Below are 22,880 nucleotides of genomic sequence, written 5' to 3'. Positions count from 1 at the left end.
TTAATTAACAAAGTTTTGTCGACGTTAATTGACACGAACTGAACAGTGTTCCAAGCCAGATATTTGCTTTGTATGTAGTCAACAATTTACATTTATAGAGCACCTTTCGGGTAGAGAGGAGGTCTCAAATTGCTTCACACAACTCAGTGTCTGAGTTGAGGAGGGGGTGTGTGGGTGGCTGGAAGCATGGTCCAAGAGATTGGTCTTAAGGCTGGTTTTGAAGGGAGGAGGAGCGAGCAAGGTGGGGGGACTCAGGGAGAGAGTTTCAGAGACCGGGGGTGGAATAGTTGAAAGCTTGCCCACTAGTGATGGAGCAAATGGGCAGGGGACAAGAAGCAGACCAAGGTTGGTTGAGGAGTTTGCTGGCTGTGGCAATAGCAACCAGGAGGTTGCAGAGGTAGAGTACAGCCAAACCATGCTCAGATCATTTGGAAGTGAACACCTGAATATTGAATTGGACCCGCTGGGGAATGGAGAGCCAGTGCATCCCAGAGAGGATGGGCGTGATAGGATGGTGGAGCCTGACGTTGTGAGAGAGGACAAGACTGCAGATTTTTGCACCTTGTGTAGGGAAGAGCTGGGAATTATTTTTGGTCAGCCTGTTGTCTGACAGGTGCAGAAACCCATCAAGCATGCTTAAGAGAATCCACGCATCTCAGCTATACAGGGAAATTCAAGAGATAGATTGTTGGAATGGAACGCTAAATAATAATAATAATAATAAATAACAAAATGCCAACTGGGAATGCTGCAGAGGGAGGCGCTGGAATTACAGTGCTCTGGAGTAAAAGCAGACACAAGTGCATCGATTAAATGAGGCCTTACCATAGTTACAGATGGGAGGCGTATCTTCATCCCAGGCTGTGCCTCAGGGCTTGCATCCTCCGGGTTTGACATGGGCTGATGTGTTCCCGGCGTTTCCACAAAGGCTAAACTTGCATATATCGTCCTGTTTGGCGACGGAGTACGCTAGAAACCCAAACGATAAATAATATAAAACATGAAAAATATTATTATGGACCACATGGTTGCAAAGCTCGGTAGAAAATGCTTTGAATTGTCGGTAAATATATATCTTACTTACGGTTTAATATTTTTATGTACCTTTAGGATGCTTTATATTAATACTTCTAAAGAGTTTGCAGAATAAAATTGCCAAGAACTTGAAAATCCAACATGAGCATAGTAACGGTTGGTAAAATATTCGACATAACTTACATATTGTGATTATCAAAGTTCAGATCGGCAAAGGACAAACAACTAAACCGAGTGTTTTGCATTTTATAAATCCACTAGCCTTGCATCACTGTGCTATATTTCCCAATATTGCATCTCAAATTTAAAGAAATACCATCTCGAAAACTAGAACGCGAGAGAAAACGGGAGGGAAAGTGCCAAACCTCTTGTGTAACATTAAACTGTGTTTTTACTTCATTTTAACTTATTATTATTAATAATAATCCTTATATTTGACATAGCGCTTTCTCCCATCATGGTGAATATACTGAATATACTGTAAAGTGAATTAATTATGTATTTGGTAGGCGAAAAGCGCCAGCCAATTGCACACAGCAGTTTGCGACAAACAGTCGTGGATTGAGTGACCAAAACATTATTTTAATTATTAATAATTATTATTATTTGGATTAACCTCCGCATAATACAAATGGGAGCTCAAGATGCATTAACCTAACGTAAAGCGATGATGATTAAAGCAAATACAATACCTGAGGGGGGTTCTTATTAGATGAAGGCGTACATGCAATTATTGTGTTCCTTGGGACTGCAAAACAAATAATAAGACTATAATAATAATAATAATCCTTGCATATCATATAGCACGCCATCAAGTCTTTGAGACGCTTCAAATCGTTTCACAGAATACACTCTAAAGTGAATTTGCTGTATATTTTATGGTCGAAACATATATCATCATCGCACTTGACTTGTGTCACCAACATAAATGTGTTCAAGCCGATATTCAACATACACAAAAAAGGCAATCAGATTGGGGATAAAAGGCGAATCTATGAATGGGGGAAGTACACAATAGCTGGGAGTGAAGATCTGAGAGGGAAAGGCAGAAAGGAAAACTGACCATTAAAGGACAAGCCGGGAAGGAGGAGATGGACATTCCCTAACATTCCCTTAACAATTGAAATCTGCTCTTCACATTCACTACGAGGCAATAAACGGGATATCTGCAGGTGCTGAAATACTGGAAATCAGCGTTAAATTGCCGCAAACACTGCAGAGGTCTTCATCATATCAGAAGGTTAATGTGATGATTGCGTTCACTGGGTGGGATTCCGCTCAGGAATCCCAACTGCTCATAGTTAAGGGACGACTGCAGTATCTCTGAGATTTTTGGGAAGATTTGAGATTATGAACCTCTCGCGGCTGAAAGGTTATACTCAGGATAAGAGAAGATAAACCAATAAAGTTCAAGTTTTCCTGGGTTCCATTCAATGAAATGAATATATCACAATTGTGATAACTACAACTGTTAGCGAATACTGCTGAGCAAATGCTGAGTTACGAAGAGAGACTCGAAGAGCCGAACTTATTTTAACTGAAACTGTCTTTCCCATAATAATAATAATAATAGATGATAATGATGATGGTAAGAATGACGAGGGGGGAGGTGATAGAGATAGACGAAAACAACCTAATGATTTTGGGATGCGAATGAAGAAGGCGAGATTATAAGGTAAATAAGCCTCGGTAAAGCCTCTATTTCTCCTCAAATACACTGTACATTATATGTTGTGAAGCGCTTTAGACACTTCCACGACGTGATGAGGCGCTTTTATCAATTGCAACAACTATTATTGTTATTATTATTATTATTAAGTGAGACTCAACTCAAGATGAAAGGTTTCTATCAGAGAGTGGAGAAGGTATGAAATGGATATTTCTAGCCAGAACCGTTACCATCGTGTCCAATATATCCATGAAAAAACGATAAATGTTGTGTTTAGTAATGTGATGGAAGGTCGTGGGGTCGTTGGTAATTTATGGAAGAAGACAATTCATTTGCCACCTGGTTACATAAAGGAGATGGAGGGGTACTCTTGAATTTGTTGACTGCAAGACTTCTGATAGGCAAGACTTTGTCTTTGGCGTCACCAAAAGGTTTATAGAACATTTCGTTTAGGTAAGTGAATAAACGCGTGAAAGCCGTGATAGAGTCTACACGGTAATTGAACAGCATTTTTCTCATCTGCATTTAATAATAATCATTGTATCTGATGTAGCGTCTTTCATTTCGGCATTGCGCCTCAAGGCGCTTCACTGTATTTACTGTAAAATGCAGTGACTTTGCATTCTGTAAGGCGATCGCGGCGACTTGATTAACTTCTAACTCGAGCGGGTGATAAACATCGTTATTACATATCAAATAACTTGCATCATTCGTGACATTTCCAGCTATGGTGAATGTGGTCATATATTAGACATATCAACGTCAATATCACTTCAAACTAATCCTACGGCTGTTTTCGGAAAATAATTTGCTGAAGTGTTTTCACTGGAAACCTAACGCCCGAGTTTGTCAATTCAAAAAATAGCACCTACGTTGAGCTTTGCGGCGCCAGAAAATAACCAATAAAAATAATAAAAAAACCATTGGTATACATCCTAGGAGCCACTTCCAAGAGTCTTGACCCTTCTGAGATTCCGGTCCTAAAAAAAGACAAAAAACATCCATATTTGAAGATAAGTTACCGGCAAATAAATGTAACCTAACACCTTTCATTAATTGATGCAATACAACTTCTAATGAATGATCAAGTCACAGGTAAAACTAAAATGTTTTCAAACCCCACTTTGGCAGTTCGTTGCACCAAAACACTGGGCGCCGATTGATGTGAATTTCTATACGATGAGGAAATAATTGACCGCGGTCTAATATGTCAAATGCTAAAGCCATGTTACTCTTTGTTACTTTCTTTACCGGGTCAATAACCTCATTAATTACTCGGATTTAATTCGTAGACATATCATATAATATATAATTCAACTTGTCTTGGTGGCCGTGAAATGTACCATTTATTGAGACCGCTCGAAAAGTAGACAACATTTAAGAAGTTGGAAGGTAACTGTACATTCTCAGGTCCGGCACTTTCCTGAGAATCACAGAACACTCGGTAATGACATCATTAAATGCTTTCCAAACGACAGATAGACAATGTCTTGAATATATAAGATGTATCGCTTCACTGGGTCCATTTTATGTTAGATGAGCCCATGCGTTGAACACCGCTGTAATGAATAAATCCACCCCACTCACTATAAACACTTCTACAATGTTTTTTAAGTTTTAAATGCTTTTATATTTTGAAATGTAGCAACACAAAATCCCACCTGTTACTACCAACCTGCTTCCATTTCCTCTGACGTTATTGAAAGGTGGAGTGAGTATCTCCAACACACAGTAATAGGTGCCGCTGTCTTCACGCTGAAGGTTCTCTATCGATAACCAATTTGTGTTTTGTTCTGTATCTGTTATATTTCTGAGGCGATGGGAAGCTTTCCCTCTGGGGTTGCCCGAGAACAAAATGCACGTCAGGTTTACCTGATTTGGGGGCTTATAAAACCAGTTGATCATAATGTCTTCGCACTTGTTAACAGCGTAGACACAACTAAGATTGGCCGTCTTTCCCTCAGAGATGGAGAGGTAGGCAGGGCTCTGGTTGACCTCAGGGGCAGCACAATCTGGGCAGAAATAATCAAACACACCGATTATTCGTGTAAATGTTAATGAGTATGAATATCAACGTTAACTGGTGTTTAACTCGCGAATGAATTACCTGCGACTTGAAAGTGGAGACACAAGTAAGCGATGGCGCTCAGATGAAGCATAATTGGTGTGTTGTTCGCTCCCTTGTAGAGGCGCGGGTGTGAGAGGTGACCTGCTCAACTCCTTGCAGATCTTACCTTTCTATCACGAGTGGTTACGTGTGGTTCCTACTTATTCTGGTCAGTGCAGTATTCTGAGAAAAGTTATCGCCCACCGGCAGTAACCACAATGAACATCCTCCGCTTGTAACGCAGAGGTAACTGATATTGATGTAGTCCAATATCTCGGATGGCTTTTGCAGGCGCGTTGCACACCAGAGATCGCTCTGGTTCCCATGCTACAGCTGAGAAATATATCTTTGAAAGTTTTCAGAGCGCACAGAGAGAAATGGTACACGTAGAATGAAATAACAGAGCAACTTATGCGGCAGAGCTGTGCATTGAATTTCACCTGAACTCAATGCACAGGTCTGGAAGATCTCTGATAATCACTGGCGTTTTTTTCTCTAAAGTTGTTTGAGACTTTCGATTGGCGGTTAATGGGTCGGCGTTAACATCAGTTGGAGCAAAGTAAAGCGAAAAGAGCGAAACCCAAAGTTACGTTTAAATTATTTTTGCTCATTGTGTTTGCCTACCAGAAGTCGAGCAGTCAGTCAACAATTAGATTCCATCCGTTTGGCCAGAGCTGGATTTGAACTTACAACCTCGGTGGAAGTTAAGACGCCCATTGATTAAACTGTATGTCCTTCTGCAACACAGTCTGGACCGATCTTCACAGGGAGAGAGGCTGAGGAAAGCGGGGCTCCTGGTCTGCCCTCTTCTTTCATCGGTTCCTGCTAACAGTACAGCCAGGACACCAATGCTCGCACCTCAGCAAATAGTCTTTTATACTGAATACACTGGAATGTACTGCACTGCCCGTCTCTAGACCTTCCTCTTTACCGGTGCCTTAGGTCACCCTCCTTCCGCCAGCCTCCCCCGCCCTCCACCCAACCTGATCCCAACTCCCAGCTCAGATGCACACCCTTGACTGTCCAGCGCTTTAGGACGTCCCCCACCCCAACGCGAGAGGCGCTATACAAATGTACTTTGTTGTTGCAGTTGTTGCACTGGAGTATCAGCTTTGACCATGAGCTCCAAGATCACAAAGTTCATGAATTCACTCATCCAGTTGAGGGTGTTCCAGTTTATTCAAGTCCATTTGTCCCCACGGTATTTCCCCCATGTCTGTCGTTAATGATAACACCCCGTCCCCAAATAAAGACTGATTATAATTCTGCTCTCCTCTCATAGATTATTTGATTAAAGATGCAATGCTTTCAAACCGAGCCAGTTATTTGCATTTCAGTGTATTCAGTGCAAAGTGTATTCGTGGAGTCCTGTAGCTCAGTGGTTAGAGCACTCGCTTTGCAAGTGAGAGACCTGAGGTCAATTCCAGGCAGAAGGCGAAACCTTGGGCAAGTTTCCTTACTCCCCACAGAGCCTAATAATAATCGCTCCAAAAGCAAAACAATAATAAATTGGTCATTTTCAATCCATATGACTGTTTGTGGGACATTGCTGTGCGCAATTGGCTGCCGCGTTCGCCCACAAATATACAGTCAATTCACTTTACAGTGTGTTCTGTGAAGCGCTTTGGGAGGTCCTCACGACGTGAAAAGTGCTATATCAAATGTAAGGATTATTATTATTATTATTAAAAGATGGTGAGCTAATAAAATAGAGAGGCTGCAGAATCTTGCAAATACAATCTGAGCTATAAATTGGGACGAATTACATTTGGGACGTAGACTTCAAGAACGATTTCCTGCAAGTACTTTGTAGGTTTAAAGATAGTTTGGTAGAGGGTAGATTTTGTGTGATTTTTTTGTCAGCCTAGGGGATTGAAATACATTCTCATCTCAGGCGCTGAGTGTCAGCCTGAAACACTGGTAGATCAGTTGTAGAGTACTGTTTACTCTGCGTTCAGACACAACCACTGAACATATCCAGGCATCAGTCTGATCTCAGTTTGTAGCGATCTGGCCTGTGGATCAGAAGGTTGAGCGTTCAAGCCCACATTGGGATCTTGGAGCTCATGGTCTAAGCTGATACTCCAGTGTAGTGTTGTGGGGGGGGGGGGGAATGAGCCCTGCGTTGTTAGAGGTTTTGTTCTTCAGAAAAATAAACGTAGAACCAAGGTCTTTGCTTTTTCAGGTGGATGTTGAAGAACCCATGACGTTCTTTGAAAAGTAATTGGAGCTTGTCCTTGCCAACACCCCTACATTTATGTTGATGATTCCGACACATTGCCATGTGATAAGGTGCTGAATAAATGCAGGGGGAATTGATCAGCCAGGTGTAACATCTCCGTGTCAGGCAGAAGTAACCCCTTTGATCTTTCTGAGTGAACTGCAAATTTAATGCTGGTTGGTATCAATTAAGGAGCAGTTTTGTTTGTCAAGGTTCTGAAGGAATTGGCCACAATTAGAGAAGATCTTTACCCTTTCACTGCAGATGGAATAGGAAAACATGCTTCTAACATGAAAGTGTTACTGTGAGATCACATGAGGTTCATGACAATGCACGGAAGTTCGGAAAGTTGTGGGATCAGGAATTTATGGAACAGTGGCACAAACACATAAAACATTGAATGGTTATGGAATACTAATAAATAGAATAAAGGCCATGATAATGCTAATAATGTACAATCGTATTGTCTTCTTAGACTAAGACATGCAACCCATCAGTCTGCCTCTGGATCTGACCTGATGTGATATACGTTGGCCAACAGATATGGCTTGTGTATCTTTGGAGTGTTAGTAAAACATTGTTGTGGTGCGTGGACAGCAAAGTCAGTCAGACTGGTGTTCAGATAAATTAAACCACAAAGTATCTGTGCAAACAATTTATCTGACTGTCAGGCACTGAGCAGAATTCTCACAAAGTGCACTTCTGTGGTTTACAAGCGAGCTTACTTGGGCTCTCGGTTAAGTAAAGTATCAAGCAAACAAGATGAGAGTCAAGCTGGAACATTCTTACCTTGGGTTTATTGTGTCTTATTTTGCTTGAGATGATTATTTGTTCACTCGATTGATTCAGGTTCATGTGTTTATTTGATGCCCGCCATTATTGTAGGAAATGCTGAAACAGATAAGTAAATTACAAGTTCAGAGGAATAAACACTTTCATTTAAAAAACAGATAATAATAATAATCCTTGCATATGATATAGCACCTTATCACTTCATCGAGACTTCTCAAAGCGTCTCACAGAATATACTGTAAAGTAAATTGGCTGTATATTTTGTGGGCAAGATATGATTTATTTTTCGATAAAAATAGGATATAAAAATAAATATTCGCAGGTTCCACACTGTAGTAATATTCAAAGTCTCAGTACTTCGTTAGTGCTTTCCTCCTGTTGCTGCAGTAATACCACTTATTTGTAATATGGTGCCATTATCTGTGTTCAACACGACAAATACAGGCCAAACATGAAGAATCTGTCACTGTTCTATCGGACATTTGCTCCAACAACTGATTTTGCTCAAATACAAAGAAAATTGTCGCCGTCTGGTGGTACAGGCTCGTATTGCAGTTAAAACTTTTGCCTCAAAACCTCCTCAGGTATAATAATAATCCTTACTTTTCCTGTAGTGCCTTTCACGGATGTCCCAAAGCTCTTCACATGATACAGGAGTCCTGTAGCTCAGTGGTTAGAGCACTCGCCTTGCAAGCCAGACACCTGGGTTCAATTCCAGGCAGAGCGATACCTTGGGCAAGTTTCCTTACTCCACACGCCTGATAATAATCCCTCCAAAACAAAACAAATGGTATGTTTTCTTGCTGTATCATGCTGCAAATTGTTCATTTTCAATCCACGAAAGTTTGTGGGACGCTGCTGTGCGCAATTGGCTGCCACGTTTCACCCACAAGTATACAGTCAATTCACTTTACAGTCTATTCTGTGAAGCGCTTTGAGACATCAAGAAGACGTGAAAAAGCGCTATATCAAATGCAAGGATTATTATTATTATTATATACTATAATGTGATGTGACTATATTTTGTGGATGAATATGGTAGATAATTTGCACGCATCAAATGTCCCACAAACATTTATGAAGTGAATGACCAATTTTATTTGAGGGATTTATTGGCTAGCACACCAGGAGAAACTTCCTTCGCTTTTTGAATAGTGCCATAGGATCTTTAACGTCCACTATCTCATCCAAAGGAATGTCAGAGTAAACTTATGAGTTCCAAGTGCCAACATGGGTTTCTTCTGCCTCAGAGGCAAGAGTACTACCAACTGAGTCAGGCTGGCACAGATTTGGCAGAAATAGATGGAAAAACAACACAGACTTGCATAAAACTAACTCAAAAAAAGCATCCACGTATTTGGAGGAAACTTAATACATATAGAAGGGCGATGGGAATGGAGAGGCACAGGAGAGAAGAACAGGAGGTGAGGAGGCGTGGAGGTTCACGTGGAACATAAACATTCACATGGGACTAGTTGGACAAATGGTATGTTTTCATGCTGTATCATCTATGTAATTGTATGATATTCCACACTGCTTTTTTTTAACTTTATTAATAATATTTTGTAGAATGACATTTTTGAAACAATGACATGCACAGCAATGTTTCCCAAATAACCATGAGATGAATTATCAATTTACTTGGCAGATCATTGCCCCCCACACTAGGAAAACTCACTTCTATTTTCTAATAGTGTTATGAAGCAGATGGGCTTTGGTTAGCATCTCGGACAATATACCTTCGATACTGCAGTGGAGACTTAGCCAACAACAACAACTTGCATTTATATAGTGCCCCTTATGAAAGGTAGCCCGGACTTTGAGCTTGAAAGCTCTCAACCTGGGGCTTGATTCCATAAACGTCTGTCCCAAGGGAGCAAGTGAACTGAGCAAGTTCACATTAATGAATAAGGCCTAAATTTCCACGGTTGTTAACCTGGATGGCTGTCTTTTCTTAAAGATTCAAGATCAAGCAGTCTTGTGGAAAATTCTTAAATTCAGATTTAATATGTAAGTTTGATTAATGCAGCTCTTAAAAAGTTCCATCTTCCAACTTAAAACTGAATTTAAGATTATTTTTTATCATATTGAGAAATCTTAAAACTTTAAGACAATGTGGTTTTATAGACTAAGTCTAACTACAATTTCAGACCTATAGGATGTTTGATGACATTTGAAGCATTTGATGATCTCAGTATCAAATGGAGAATGCATGATACAATCTGAACTAGAACTTAAGGAGTGCAAAGATCCCATCACCAGGAAGGTCCATTGGCAACAACAACAAGATTACATTTGTATAGCACCTTTCATTTTGGGAGGACGTTGGACAGTGTACAGCATTTCAGACCCGAGCTGGGGTCAGGGGAGAGAGGGGAGGGGAAGGGGGCTGACCAATTGCATAGTCGAAGAAGAGGGTTTTGAGGTGGGACTTGAAGGAGGCTAAGGAGGGGGCGAGGCGGAGTGATTGGGGGATGGAATTCCAGAGGTTGTGGGCAGAATGGCTGAAGGCTCTCCTGCCAATAGCGGGGCGGGTGGGTTGGGGGAAGTGAAGCAGGCTGGAGCCAGCTGAGTGGAGGGAGCGGGCGGGTTGGTAGAGGTTTAGGAGGTCACAGAGGTAGGGTGGGGCGAGACCATTGAGGGCTTTGTAGGTGAGGACCAGGATTTTGAACTGAATCCTCTGAAGGATAGGGAACCAATGGTGTTGGGCGAGAATGGGGGAGATGGGGTCATGGAGATTGGTGCGGGAGAAGACACGGGCTGCAGAGTTGTGGATTATCTGAAGCCTGTGGAGGGAGGAGTTGGGAAGGCCGACAAGCAGGGGGTTTGCATAGTCGAGCCTGGAGGTGATGAAGGCATGAACAAGAGTTTCAGTGGCCTGAGGTGTGAGGTAGTGGCGGAGTCTGGCAATGTTACGGAGGTGAGGGAAGTCAGAGCGGGTCATGGCTTGGATGTGGGGAAGAAAAGACAGTTGAGGATCAAACATGACACCTTGGTTCCTGACTGGTGAGTTGAAGTGTGCAACCGTGGAGGTTGATGCTGCCAGAACCTGAAGTGCAGAGGCGCTGGCGCGAGCAATCAGGAGAGCCTCAGTATTGTTCACATTCAACTGTAGGAAATTTACCCTCATCCAGGACTTGATGTCCGACAGACAGTCTGTCAGGACAGCAGTGGTCCTGGTGACAATGGGCACTCACTGCCTGGGATCTTATGTGAAAACTACTCATTTGCCGGGAGGACATAGTAAAACTACTATGTTTGGGAAACTGGGGATGGAAAAAGATGTGAGATGTATTTATAATTAAAATGACCTTAATTCAATATGTTTGAAAAGCATCTAGGAGACCAAAAGCAGCTGAGATCCAAATTGCATGTATGTGATGGAAATACCATACATTATTCACATGTCAACTAAAAACATTTGTGTTCTCCAGGACTCAGCTCAGGCTGTGAAATAGAACATTGAAATACAGTCAAATAATAATAATTCTTGCATTTGATGTACTTTGTTGCGATATCTCACAGAATATACTTTGAAGTGGATTGACTGTGTATTTTGTGGCGAAATGCAGCAGCCAATTGTGCACAGCAGCGTCCCACAAACAGTTGTGGTTTGAGTGACCACATTTTTTTAGAGGGATTATTACCCCATCAATCGACTAACAACTGGGTCCCTACTTACTGCTAAGTAAACAGAGGCATGTGGAGAAAGGAAATTTGTATAAGTATTTGCCCCGCCCGGGAATCAAACCCAGGTCCTCTCGCTTGTGAGGCGAGCAGCTAACCATTACACTATGTTAGGATCCATGTTAGCCTTCTGGATACATATCTGAAAAGTAGTAAATTGTAGGCATATGAGAAAATGGGACTGGATAGATTGCTCTTTCAAAGATGCGAGGGGTTGGATTGTTTTCTTCTGGTGTGCCTATATATAGTGCTTTGCAATCTGCCAAAATGTCTGGTCTCTCAGGTATCTCTCTTTGACTCAAACAGACATCTGGACAGTGACAAACACGTATACATGTATATAAAGTGTGTTTGTCAGTGAAATTATAACGTGAGGAATAGATGTCGAGCTGTTTTCTGACGGGTGACCTATTTCTACTTGTCTGAAACTATCTTTAATCCATGCTGTACAATTGAGCTTGGGGGGAATTGGAATAAAACCTGGATTTACTCCTGCTGTGTTTGTCATTTGTCATTTTTCTCTGAATTCTTTAAAATAAGAGTCTCAATTAACATCACATAGATTTTTTGTTAAAATGTGTTTTTATTCGAAACATTTAGTACCTATATTTCTTAAAATGTAAAGCTTATTGATCTGAATAACCACTCCCAAATTTNAAAAAAGCAACTGATGATGAAGTGTTTGAGATTGCAGTATTGTTTGAAATTGAAGTGCAATTTTACGGAAAAATGAACAAGAATATTTGCAGATTTAAAATGACAAAATTTACTTTGATACAATTGTAAGCATGTCCATATTTAAAGAACAGTGATCTAGTTCAAAATAATTATTTTTTTCTTTGCAAGGAATACAGTCGTATAACAATAATAATAATAATACTTGCATTTGATATAACAGCTTATCGCATGGTCTCAAAGCACTTCACACAATTTTTACTGTGAAGTGTTCTGCCAGTGTATTTTATACGCTTAATATGCTACTCAGAAATAGGATATCTTACAAACTGATGGAAGACTAACAGCTTTCGTATGCATTTAAGTGTACTGTGAGAAGATGGTTTTCAAGTGTAAGGCTTTCCAACCAGATACAAACAACAGTATAGTATTCTACAAAAAAGTACTCAAAACGACGAACATATTTAGTCTACATCTAAAATAAAAGGGAAACCATTGTGTGTCGCTGCCAAAAGAGGCTAGACAACATGTGGACTGTATTTTTACATGTGTGAAGCAGATTAAAGAGCTTTTAATTTATAACTCTCTTCAACAACAACAAGAACAACAACAAATTACATTTGTATAGCACTCTTCACATCGGAAAGATGTCCCTGGGCGCTGGACAATTAGGGGTTTTGTACCCGAGTTGGGAGTTGGGGTCAGAAGTGGATGAGGGCATGCGAGGTGGAGAGTAGGAGGATGGCTGAAAGTATGATCGAAGAGGAAGATCTTCAGATGGGACTTGAAAGAGGCAAGAGAAGGGGTGAGGTGTAGGGATTGCGAGATAGAGTTCCAAAGTGTGGGGCCAGAGATGCTGAATGCCCGACCTCCAATGGTGGGGTGGGAACTTTAATATAGAGAGCATTTGCCGATACCACAGGTAGCGAAATAAAGAGAAAAAAAAGACATAGCATGGCAGTGAATTATAACTGCTGGTCATAACAGTTCTGACGAAAGGTCATCGATCTGAAATGGTAAGTCACTTTCCACTCTCCATAGATGCTGCATGACCTACTGAATGTTCCCAGTGACTTCAGTTTTTATTTCAGATTTCCAGCATCTGCAGAATTTGCCTTTCAAATATTTATGAATGTGGTGCATTTATGAACTTTACTTCATGTGCAGCCAACTTTCTCGAAATGGAAAGAGGTGTGCAGCGGTGTCCCCCAGGGAACGGTATTGGGACCACTGCTTTTTCTGATATATATTAATAATCTGGACTTGGGCATAGAGAGCACTATTTCCAAGTTTGCAGATGATACAAAGTTAGATAGGGCAGTAAATAGTGAGGAGGACTGTAACCAGGCTGGAGAAGTTAGGACTTTTTCCATTAAGAGCAGAGAAGGTTACGCGGGGACCTGATCGAGGTCTTCAAGATCGTGAAAGGTTTCGACAGACTAGATAAGGAAAAGCTGTTTCCGCTGGTAGGTGTGTCTGTGACCCTTAAGATATCTATCAAAAGAAGCAGAGGGGAGGTTAGAATAATTTTTTTCACTCAGTGAGTTGTTGGAATTTGGAATGATCTGCCTGAAAGGGCAGTGAAGTCCGATTCGATAACAACTTTTAAGAGAGAACTGGATAGGTATCTGGGGAAGATGGGTTTGCAGGGTTATGGGGAGAAAGCTGGTGATTGGGATTAGTGAAAGTGACTTGCTCTGTCAAAGAGCCGGTACAGACTTGATGGGCCGAATGGCCTCCTTCTGTGCCGTAACATTCTATGAATCTATGAAAACTTTAGTACTGCCTGTTAACTTAGAGATCTTGATCTTGATCCCCTCATCCAAATAAATACTTACATACTCACTGTCTCCCCATCACCGAATGGATCGACTTCAAGCTCCTCACACTCGTGTTTAAATCCCTTCACTCCCTGGTACCTCCCTACCTCTCCGACCTTCTCACTCCCCAGTCCATCACCAGGCGCCTCCGCTCAACTGGCACCGGCCTCCTACTCATCCCTCACACCCTCCGTCCCACCATCGGGGGTCGTGCTTTCAGCCACTACGCCCCAAAACTCTGGAACACACTCCTCAATCCCGCCACCTTGCCTCTCTCTCCCCTTTTTCAAGTCCTGCCTGAAAACCTTCCTCTTCAACAAGTCTTTATGATAACTCTCTTCAACAACAACAAGAACAAGAACAAACTACACTTGTATAGCACCCTTCACAAACTGATGGAAGACTAATGCCTTTAGTATGCATTTATTATTTTCAAATATAGGTTTTATTAACGTTTGAACAGACAAGTCAGCTACACTGTATCCCTTACACAGATATACTAGGCAACAGACAGAATCAAAATCATATTACTCTCTACTCCTCCGCTTTCACTTTTAATGGTCACTTTCTTACTGGAGGTAAATTCCCTCACCCCTGTACATACACATAGATACAATAGGACCGATATTGATTCCACTGGGAAGTGCGCTGACCCTCTACACTACTCCAACTATTTCAAAGTTAAATCTTTCTTTTATGCGTTTCTACCTCCACCTCCCCTTGTCACAGAGATAGCCCTCACCCATCACAGGCTGCTTTGCACGAGAGAGATACGGACAACTTCTGGGCAGCCTCCTACTTCCTGCTTGTTTCTCAGCCTTGAGATAGGCAGGTGTCTGAGGCTGCAGCCTTTACTTTCTGTGGTCCATTGTTCTTACATCTGTGCTCAAGGACCCAATTCCTCATTATCTCAGAAGAGTGAACAACTTCCCAGGAAAATATGAAATGTAATCAGAAGCTAATCTCAACCCATCCAGCAAAACTACTTCTAACCTCCAATTCTTCTGGAGCATTTGGTTGCTGCTATCAATATACCAATGTATCCTGAGGTGATAGTCAGTATATTTCACATTAGGGCCACCCTCCACCCCACCCCTCCCCCCCCCCACCCCAATGGCTCTGCCATTGTTAAGCTCTCTGAGACGCTACCCTACGTGAAGGGCGACTGTTTGTGAAACACTGCTGTGCGCAATTGGCTGCCGCATTTTGCCCACAAATATACAGTCAACTCACTTCACAGTATACTCTGTGAAGCGCTTTGAGACGCCTAGAAGACGTGAAAAAGCGCTATATCAAATGCAAGGATCATTATTATTATTATTATATATAAGTGCAAGCTATTGAAGCTGTTGTAAATAAAATGTCACCAATAACAAGAGACACGTTTGTTCTGATTCAATGCGCTATTTTATTATCACAGCAAAACTGGAAAATAAGAGGTAATCACTGCAGCGCACTGGAGGCAGATGTGAAAGCTGCAGTGGTGAATGCGAAGAAAAGAGGCGACACACAGATTAAAATAAGCAAAATCCAATTTCGACACAGATCGAATGAACACCAGTATCCCAAACCCCCACCCCAGCCTGTTGGGTCGGTAACGCAGACTTCCAAACATTGAGCGGCTTTTATTTCAAAGAAAACTATTCACAAGCATGTAGACCTCTGGATGGTCTGTTCGAGAAGCCGAGACCCGAGAGAATGATGCCTCACACCGCAGGAGTACACCTCGTGTGTGGTCCATTCGGAGGCTGACAAGGTCAGGCAACTGCTCACACTGTAGGTGTTGTCAGTCCCCATTAAACTTGGACTCGTCTGGACACCCGTTTCTGTTACATTGCCGTCCACACTCCATTGAACTTGAACCGAATCCGGATAAAAATTATTCACGAAACACACGAGGGTCGCCGCGTTTGCTGTCGAGATCTGATCGGACGCCGGAGGGAGAAGCAACACCGAAGGGGTGGATGTCGGTTTGTCTGAAATAAAGATCGTATGAGTTAGTTCATGTTTAAACCAAACATTTCAAGGAACATGGTTTAACCGCATCATCTGAACACTGTAGGAGGTTTAGAATGTTTTTAATTTTTTTTTTAATCGAAGCAAACTAACTGTGAATTAAACAGATTTATAATTGTGTTGTTTTGTCATTCAGCGGTCTGACCAATTATTAATAATAATAATAATAATAATAATATTCCTCGCATTGGATAAAACTCCGTATTAAATCGTCGAAATGTTTCAGTGCGCTTCGCAAGATTCACTGTAGAGATAGAGGCAAACTGAATTAATTCTGGTGAAATGCACAGGGGAGCAAAACATATCAATATATTTGGGTTGCATTTGACAAATACAAATACATCGCGAGTAATGTCCCACAATGATTTACATCACAATATAGGAAGTTTAACATTTCGTTTAAAGTAACTCTGGATCGGAATTCAAACCAACACAGGAATTTTATGCGGCTGCATTCTGCATTCGCTGTGCCTTTTCTCTAAACCTGTTGATTTTGGAGAGGAATACTTTCGCGTTGATTGTTATATCTGTACCCGATTACATCTATGCTTTTTGAGGACACACGTGAGATTGTCTGAAATCAGTCAAGTGTAATATAACCTTTGTCAAAAAAAAACCTTTGTTAAATACTTAATTTATTGCATTAAAAAGACAATACGCATTGCGTTTGTCAATGAAACAAAAAGTGTTTTCATTGAAAATGCACACCCCGCGCCTTTCACGGTAAATATCCAACAGGGAATAAAAATAACGATGAAGGTTCATTGGATTGCCCAAAAGTCGCACGTGAACCAAAATGTCCCATGAATGATTTTCCATAATTTTGTAACGGCTTTCGTTATCCGCACCTATCCTTGTGAAAGATAACAAGTGAAACATTTAGTCCAGAAATTGGGAACTGGTGTTCTTAACTAAAGTTTCCCTGGTTAATGTTGATTCCTGTTGTGAAAAATTAAGGTGAGTGGATGAAGGTTTACAAGGGATAAATTAATACAGTTCGAGAGCAAGATTGTCAACGCTTGGAAAGAAAGTCCATGAGAGCGAGAGGAGCAAAAGAGAGGTAAGTGATTAGAAAGGCAATCTTAAAACAAAGGTTCCTTGCCAAGGGCACAACTGGAGGAAACAGCACAATAATGTCAAGGTTTACTTGCTGTGAGTACAGAGTACACGTTTCCCACGGGGATAACGAGAGGGTTTAGCCAAGTAAGTGGACAAAGAGGGAAAGCAGTGCGGGTAAAAAAAGAAAGCACAAAAAAAAAGTTGTGAACAAAATTGCAGGTCCCATCAGATAAAAATGTTTCACTTACCCAGAACATTCAGTTTAGTGCCGCCACCGAAGGCTCTGGCGTCGTCGTTTTCGGTGGATGTATAACAGAAATAGTCGGCGGCATCATCCGCCTGCACACTTTGGATAATCAAACGTCCAACATTTGTGCTTTCGTCTTCAAGACCAGAGAATCTGTCTGGAATCCCGGAGCCTCTGGTAGCGTTGCCTTTCACCACGAACCGCGGAGCGCCGCCACCTTTCTGTTGTAACCAGTACACATACCTCTTTGAGAGGCTGACACCCCGCACTGCACAATCCAGTGTGATCTTTTCTCCCGGCGCACAGTTAGGGTCAACTGTCCACTGGCATCTGCTGATTAAAGAATACATTGTTAAATCCAAATGTTACAAATGTAAATGCAAGTTGTTATCGTTAAATCCGCCCAGAAAGCAAAGCGTAAAGAACATCCACATTTTCCTTCGCGAATAGTCACCTATTTTTTTTTTGCTAAAGCGATCATAAAACGCTCCTAAAATTCCTTACAAGTCACACCCAACTGACAAGCGATGGAGAAATTACACGATTTCGTATGTTTTGAGTTAAAGCTCTGTGTCCCGTTAGAAGCAGCAAGAAAAAATCCGAGCATAGCTTCGTGAGTCAATGCCCCCAATCCGGTTTTCCACCGTGGGATTCCGCAGCGCGGTCCTCACCGTGCAGACAGAGCAGGAGGGCGGACAGAACTCCAAGCCACTCGCTCATTGCGAAGAGTCTGATGAAGATCCGCAACGAAAAAAAAGATGTCTTTCCTGATGCGAAGCTGGTTCGTGGGCTCCTTGTGAGCTTCTCCTTAAGAGCACCGTGAAACCCACCGCTCTTCACTTTGCATTCACTTAGTTATGCAAATCCCCCTCCCAGTCTGCCCATCTGATTTACTTTATTTCTCTGTGCGATGGCTCCCAACAGATCTACTTCCTTCATTTCTCACCGACATCCAGTAATGACTTATAGTAATTATCAATATATTGTAACCGTGTCGACCAGCAGATTGGCAGCTTTTCTCTATGCCCGTTAGATTTTATTGTATGGTAGAGGTTACAGGTGGGAATTATCAGGTCATCTTCACAAGGAAAGCATGCATGTATCTATTGTATGTTCACACAAGGCATCTCATTCTACCCATGTAGTTTAACACGTATAAAGCAGATCCTACTGGCTGAATAGACTGCTGCCTCTGCAATCAACATGTTCGCTCTCTCTGTTCTCACAACAGTCAGAGAAACATGGGACTGATATGTGCGAAGGTAAATTCAGAAAAGGCCCACTTGATTAACTTCAGAGAGGGACAGAGCTATAGGGAAAGATTGGCCAGCCTGGAACTTTTCCCCGCTTGAAAAGAGATGGGAGATCTTTGAAATTATGAAATTGTAATTTCAATACAGCTAAGTTCAAAAAGAAGAGTTCTAAGCTTCAAAATAAGGATGACATGAGTGAATGGAAAATATAGGTAAATAATGTAAAAATACAAGGGTGAGAAGCCTGTGGCACTTTCAGGCAAGAGGAAAGGGTCATGACTAGTTTAAGCAAAGAACTAGGGAAATTCCTGATAATTAAAAGCATGTAGGGTTATTGGGTGATGAGATAAAGGAATCTTTTGGAAAGTTGGATGGGTAGGCAAAAATGACCAATGGTTTATTCCTGCCTGAAACTATCTGTCACGATTATGGTGAGTTATGATAGGATTAATGATAACAGATCATTTCCACTTATCAGTAACTGTTAGGTACATATTTAATATATTTAGAAAAATAATTAGAGATGAGAAAATATATTTACACAATAGTTGATGAGAATGTAGAATTATTTCCTCCAAACTATAGTTGAGAAAGCTGATAAATCTTTTAAAAGGGAATTTTATGTTATTAATATATAAGCCTTCCATTTGTTATAGCGCCTAGAATGTCAAAATGTGTCATAGCATTTCAAAGGCAATTGCTGTCAATGGGATGGATTATTAAAGAGGGGGAACATTATAGAATATGGTGGGTGGTTAGGGGGAATTCTGTGATTGCAGAGTAAAAATAGTTGACGGAAGGAATTTGAAGTCAATGTATATATGCAGTGTAATTAATTTTTTTTTTAGAAATTAGACTCCCTTGTTTGCACAGAAAATAATATGGAAGTCCTGTTGAAACATTAATTGAATCTCTTTAATAGTTATGTTTGAAGGCTTTTGATTGCTCTTGGTTCTCAGAGGATCAAAATGAGTCAATAGACCTGAATTCTACCAACAGACATGACCTACTGAGGGGCAATGGGACCTTATGATGAAATAATAAATATGGGATTCAAAAAAACATTTCATTGTTGGCTAAGATTACTTAGCTGCTAATGTCCACATTACATTCCTCCAACAGATGTCATATATTGCTGTTGTGTTGTGAATGAACAGAAAAGATAAGGAAGCAAAGAACGAGCATTACAAACTTTTATGCATGAATTCATAGAATAGAATCATAGAATCGTACAGCACAAAAAGAGGCCATTCGGCCCATCGAGTCTGTGCCGGCTCTTTGAAAAGAGCAATGTAATGTCAACCCTACTCCCCAGCCCTTTCCCCATAACCCTGCAGACTCATCTTCCTCAAATACCTGTCCTCCGTATTTTTAAAAGTTGTTATCGAATCGGCCTCTACCACCCTTTCAGACAAAGCATTCCAGATTCAAACAACTCGCTGCGTGAAAAAAATTCTTCTTACTTCCCCTCTGCTTCTTTTAGAAACTATTTTAAATTTGTGATCTCGAGTCACCGACACACCCACTAGTGGAAACAGTTTTTCCCTTTCTAACCTATCAAATCCCCTCATAATTTTGAAAACCTCTATTAGGGCTCCTCGTAACCTTCTCTGCTCCAATGAGAATAATCCTATCCTCTCTAGCCTTTCCTCACATCAAGGTCCCTCATTCCTGATACCATTCTTGTAAATCTCCTCTGCACCCTTTCCAATGCCTTAACATCCTTCCTATAGTGTGGTGCCCAGAACTGGGCGCAGTATTCTAACTGAGGCCTAACCAGTGTTTTATATAGGTTAATCATAACCTCCTGACTCTTGTACTCTATGCCCCTATTTATAAAGCCTAGTATCCCATATGCCCTTTTTACAGCTTTATCTACCTGTCCTGCCACCTTCAAGGATTCATTTACCTGCACCCCAGGTCTCTCTGTTCTTTCACCCCAGTTAAGATTGTATTACCAGCCTATATTGCCTCCCCTCATTCTTTCTTCCAAAATGCATTACCTCGCATTTCTCCACATTGAAATTTATCTGCCATGTGTCTGCCCATTTTACCATTCTGTCTATGTCTTCCTGCAGTTGGCTACTATCCTTCTCACTGTTTACCACCCTACTTAACTTTGTGTCGTCCGCAAACTTGGAAATGGTACTTGCTATACCCAAGTCCAGATCATTTTTGTATATTAAGAAGGCCAGTGGTCCTAATACCGATCCCTGGGGGACGCCACTGTACACTTCCCTCTCCAGGTAGAAAAGCAGCCGTTCACCACAACTCTCTGGTTTCTGTCTCCCAGTCAGCTCTGGATCCGCTGCCACTATTCCTTTTATACCATGGGCTTCTATCTTTCTTACAAGTCTTTCATGTGGCACTTTGTCAAATGCCTTTTGAAAGTCCATATAAACTACATCAACTGCACTACCTTTATCCACCCTCTCCGTTACCTCATCGAAAAATTCTATTAGATTTGTTAGACAAGATTTGCCTTTAACAAATCCATGCTGGCTGTCCCTAATTAACCCATATTCTTCTAAATGAAGATTTATTCTGTCCCGGATTATAGTCTCCAGGAGTTTCCCCACTAACTGATGTTAGGCTGACTGGCCTGTAGTTCCCAGGTTTGTCCTCCTGTCCCTTTTTGTACAGGGGAGTAACATTTGCCACTCTCCAGTCCTCCGGCACCACTCCTGTGTCCAACGAAGATCGAAAAAGCCTCCGCTATTTGTACCCATGCCTCCCATAGTACCCTTGGCTGCATCCCGTCCGGACCGGGCGACTTATCTACCTTGAGTCCAGTCAACCTTTTCAGTACTTCCTCTTCTTTTATAATTATTCTATCCATTTCCTCTCCCCTCTCCTCCGATACGTGGCATTTGGTGCATCCACTTCTTTTGTGAAGACAGATGCAAAGTACTCATTCAGTACATCAGCCATGTCCTCTGCCTCCACAATAAGATTTCCGCCTTGGTCCTTAATTAACTCCACCCTACCTTTGACTAACGTTTTTTTCTTGATATGTTTGTAAAATATTTTAGGATTCTCTTTAATGTTACCCGCTACCTTTTTTGTGTAACCTTTTTTCCCCTCTTATTTCCTTTTTCAGTTCTCTTCTGTACTTCCTGTATTCTGTTTGATTGTCTTCTGTATCTTGGGATTGACATTTGCCTCTTTTTTTAACCAATATCATGGATCCCAACGTGGATCACCACTTCTGGATGTTCCCCTTCCCCCTGAAGAATTTTATCCACCCATTCCATGATGTCTAAGACCGTTGCACCAGGGAGGCAACATACCATCTTTGACTCCCGTCTTCTGTTACAGAAATGCCTGTCTATACCTCTCACTGTTGTATCCCCTGTGACAATAGCATTGCTCCTGTTACCTATGTCCTCCTGTTCAACCAATTGGTTTTTACTGTCCTCCCTGGAGCTATCAACACTCTCAATGTTCAGTATAGAGTATCGGTTTGCAAGTGCTACGCTATTGGGGGCATTCTGCCCAGCCTGTCCCCTCTTCCTACCATGCCGGACAGTCACCCAGTCATTTTCCATCTGAACCCTCAGTGGCTGTGGGATGACCACCTCCTGAAGTGTCTGGTCCTTTAAAACCTCACATCCGTTGTACAAGTTTGAAGCCCAAGGCTCCATCACCCACTCTCAGGGGTTCCATTATCTGCAGGACTGATAAAACTATCCTGTCCCTGACCACTAACCAGATGCAAGCATCTCCCGAGCTTCAGGGGAGTGATGGTTTCCTCCATCATACTGTCCAGGAACCTCTCACTGTCCCTGATGGAGCGCAGTATCTGCACCTCAGCTTCCAGCTCAACTACTCTCAGCTGGAGCTTCCTGAGTTGCAGACACTTACCGCAGATGAAGTTACCCGGGCTCAGGGTGCCCTCCATTAACTCCCCCATGTCACAGTCCTGGCATTTCACTTGCCACATCATCTTCTCACACAGTGTTTTCAATATATATATTTTTTCTTTTTTCTTTTTATTTGTCGTCAGTGTTGTAGTTTCTGACAGTTCCTTGTTTGTCGATGTCTCCCTGGTTCTGCTGTTGAAAATGACGTCACACCAACGTCACTTTTCGTTTTTCTGTAGCTCCGACAATTCCTATCTTACCTCAGCCACTGCCTCCGCCTCCGCTCTGTCCTGACTCCCCTCCCAGTATTCTCTGAGCACTAAGTCGAAAAGCATGGAATTCAGCTCCCACCTTCAAAACAATATGCAAAATACATCCATATAAAAAAACTTTATGTTTTAACCTTTAAAAGAAGAGTCTTAGAATAATGACACAA

At 41.6% G+C, this 22,880-nt stretch overlaps 1 protein-coding gene and 1 gene segment (V, D, J or C); both read right to left on the bottom strand.

Annotated features, from left to right (window-relative positions):
• Window positions 1-4,081: 4,081 nt before the first annotated feature.
• On the bottom strand, window positions 4,082-4,923 carry LOC103188483. The segment is given in 3 exon segments: window positions 4,082-4,127; window positions 4,380-4,716; window positions 4,812-4,923. Coding segments are annotated over 3 exon segments (435 nt in total).
• Window positions 4,924-15,394: 10,471 nt separating this feature from the next.
• Window positions 15,395-22,225, bottom strand: LOC103188484 (immunoglobulin lambda-1 light chain). Its single transcript, XM_007908510.2, has 4 exons — window positions 21,916-22,225; window positions 18,000-18,135; window positions 17,330-17,658; window positions 15,395-15,982 (listed from the first exon to the last, which is right to left on the bottom strand). Exons 1-4 carry the CDS (start codon window positions 22,223-22,225, stop codon window positions 15,651-15,653), a joined length of 1,107 nt encoding a protein of 368 aa, XP_007906701.2. The 3' UTR covers window positions 15,395-15,650.
• Window positions 22,226-22,880: the final 655 nt, after the last annotated feature.

Source organism: Callorhinchus milii, unplaced genomic scaffold (assembly GCF_018977255.1).
Source record: "Callorhinchus milii isolate IMCB2004 unplaced genomic scaffold, IMCB_Cmil_1.0 Scaffold8, whole genome shotgun sequence".
Classification (NCBI taxonomy): Eukaryota; Metazoa; Chordata; class Chondrichthyes; order Chimaeriformes; family Callorhinchidae; genus Callorhinchus; species Callorhinchus milii.
Note: the sequence above shows the minus strand (reverse complement) of the source record. Positions and strands in the feature narration are given on the sequence as shown.

What these genes read in the sequence shown, in the direction of transcription:
- LOC103188484 (XM_007908510.2), bottom strand. Translation starts at nt 22,225, where the DNA reads ATGGAGCCTTGGGCTTCAAACTTGTACAACGGATGTGAGGTTTTAAAG. An exon ending in AGGGGATACAACAGTGAGAG is followed by an intron (nt 18,136 to 21,915) that starts GTATAGACAGGC and finishes GGTGCTCTTAAG; the next exon opens with GAGAAGCTCACAAGGAGCCC. An exon ending in CCTCCTGCTCTGTCTGCACG is followed by an intron (nt 17,659 to 17,999) that starts GTGAGGACCGCG and finishes TTTAATCAGCAG; the next exon opens with ATGCCAGTGGACAGTTGACC.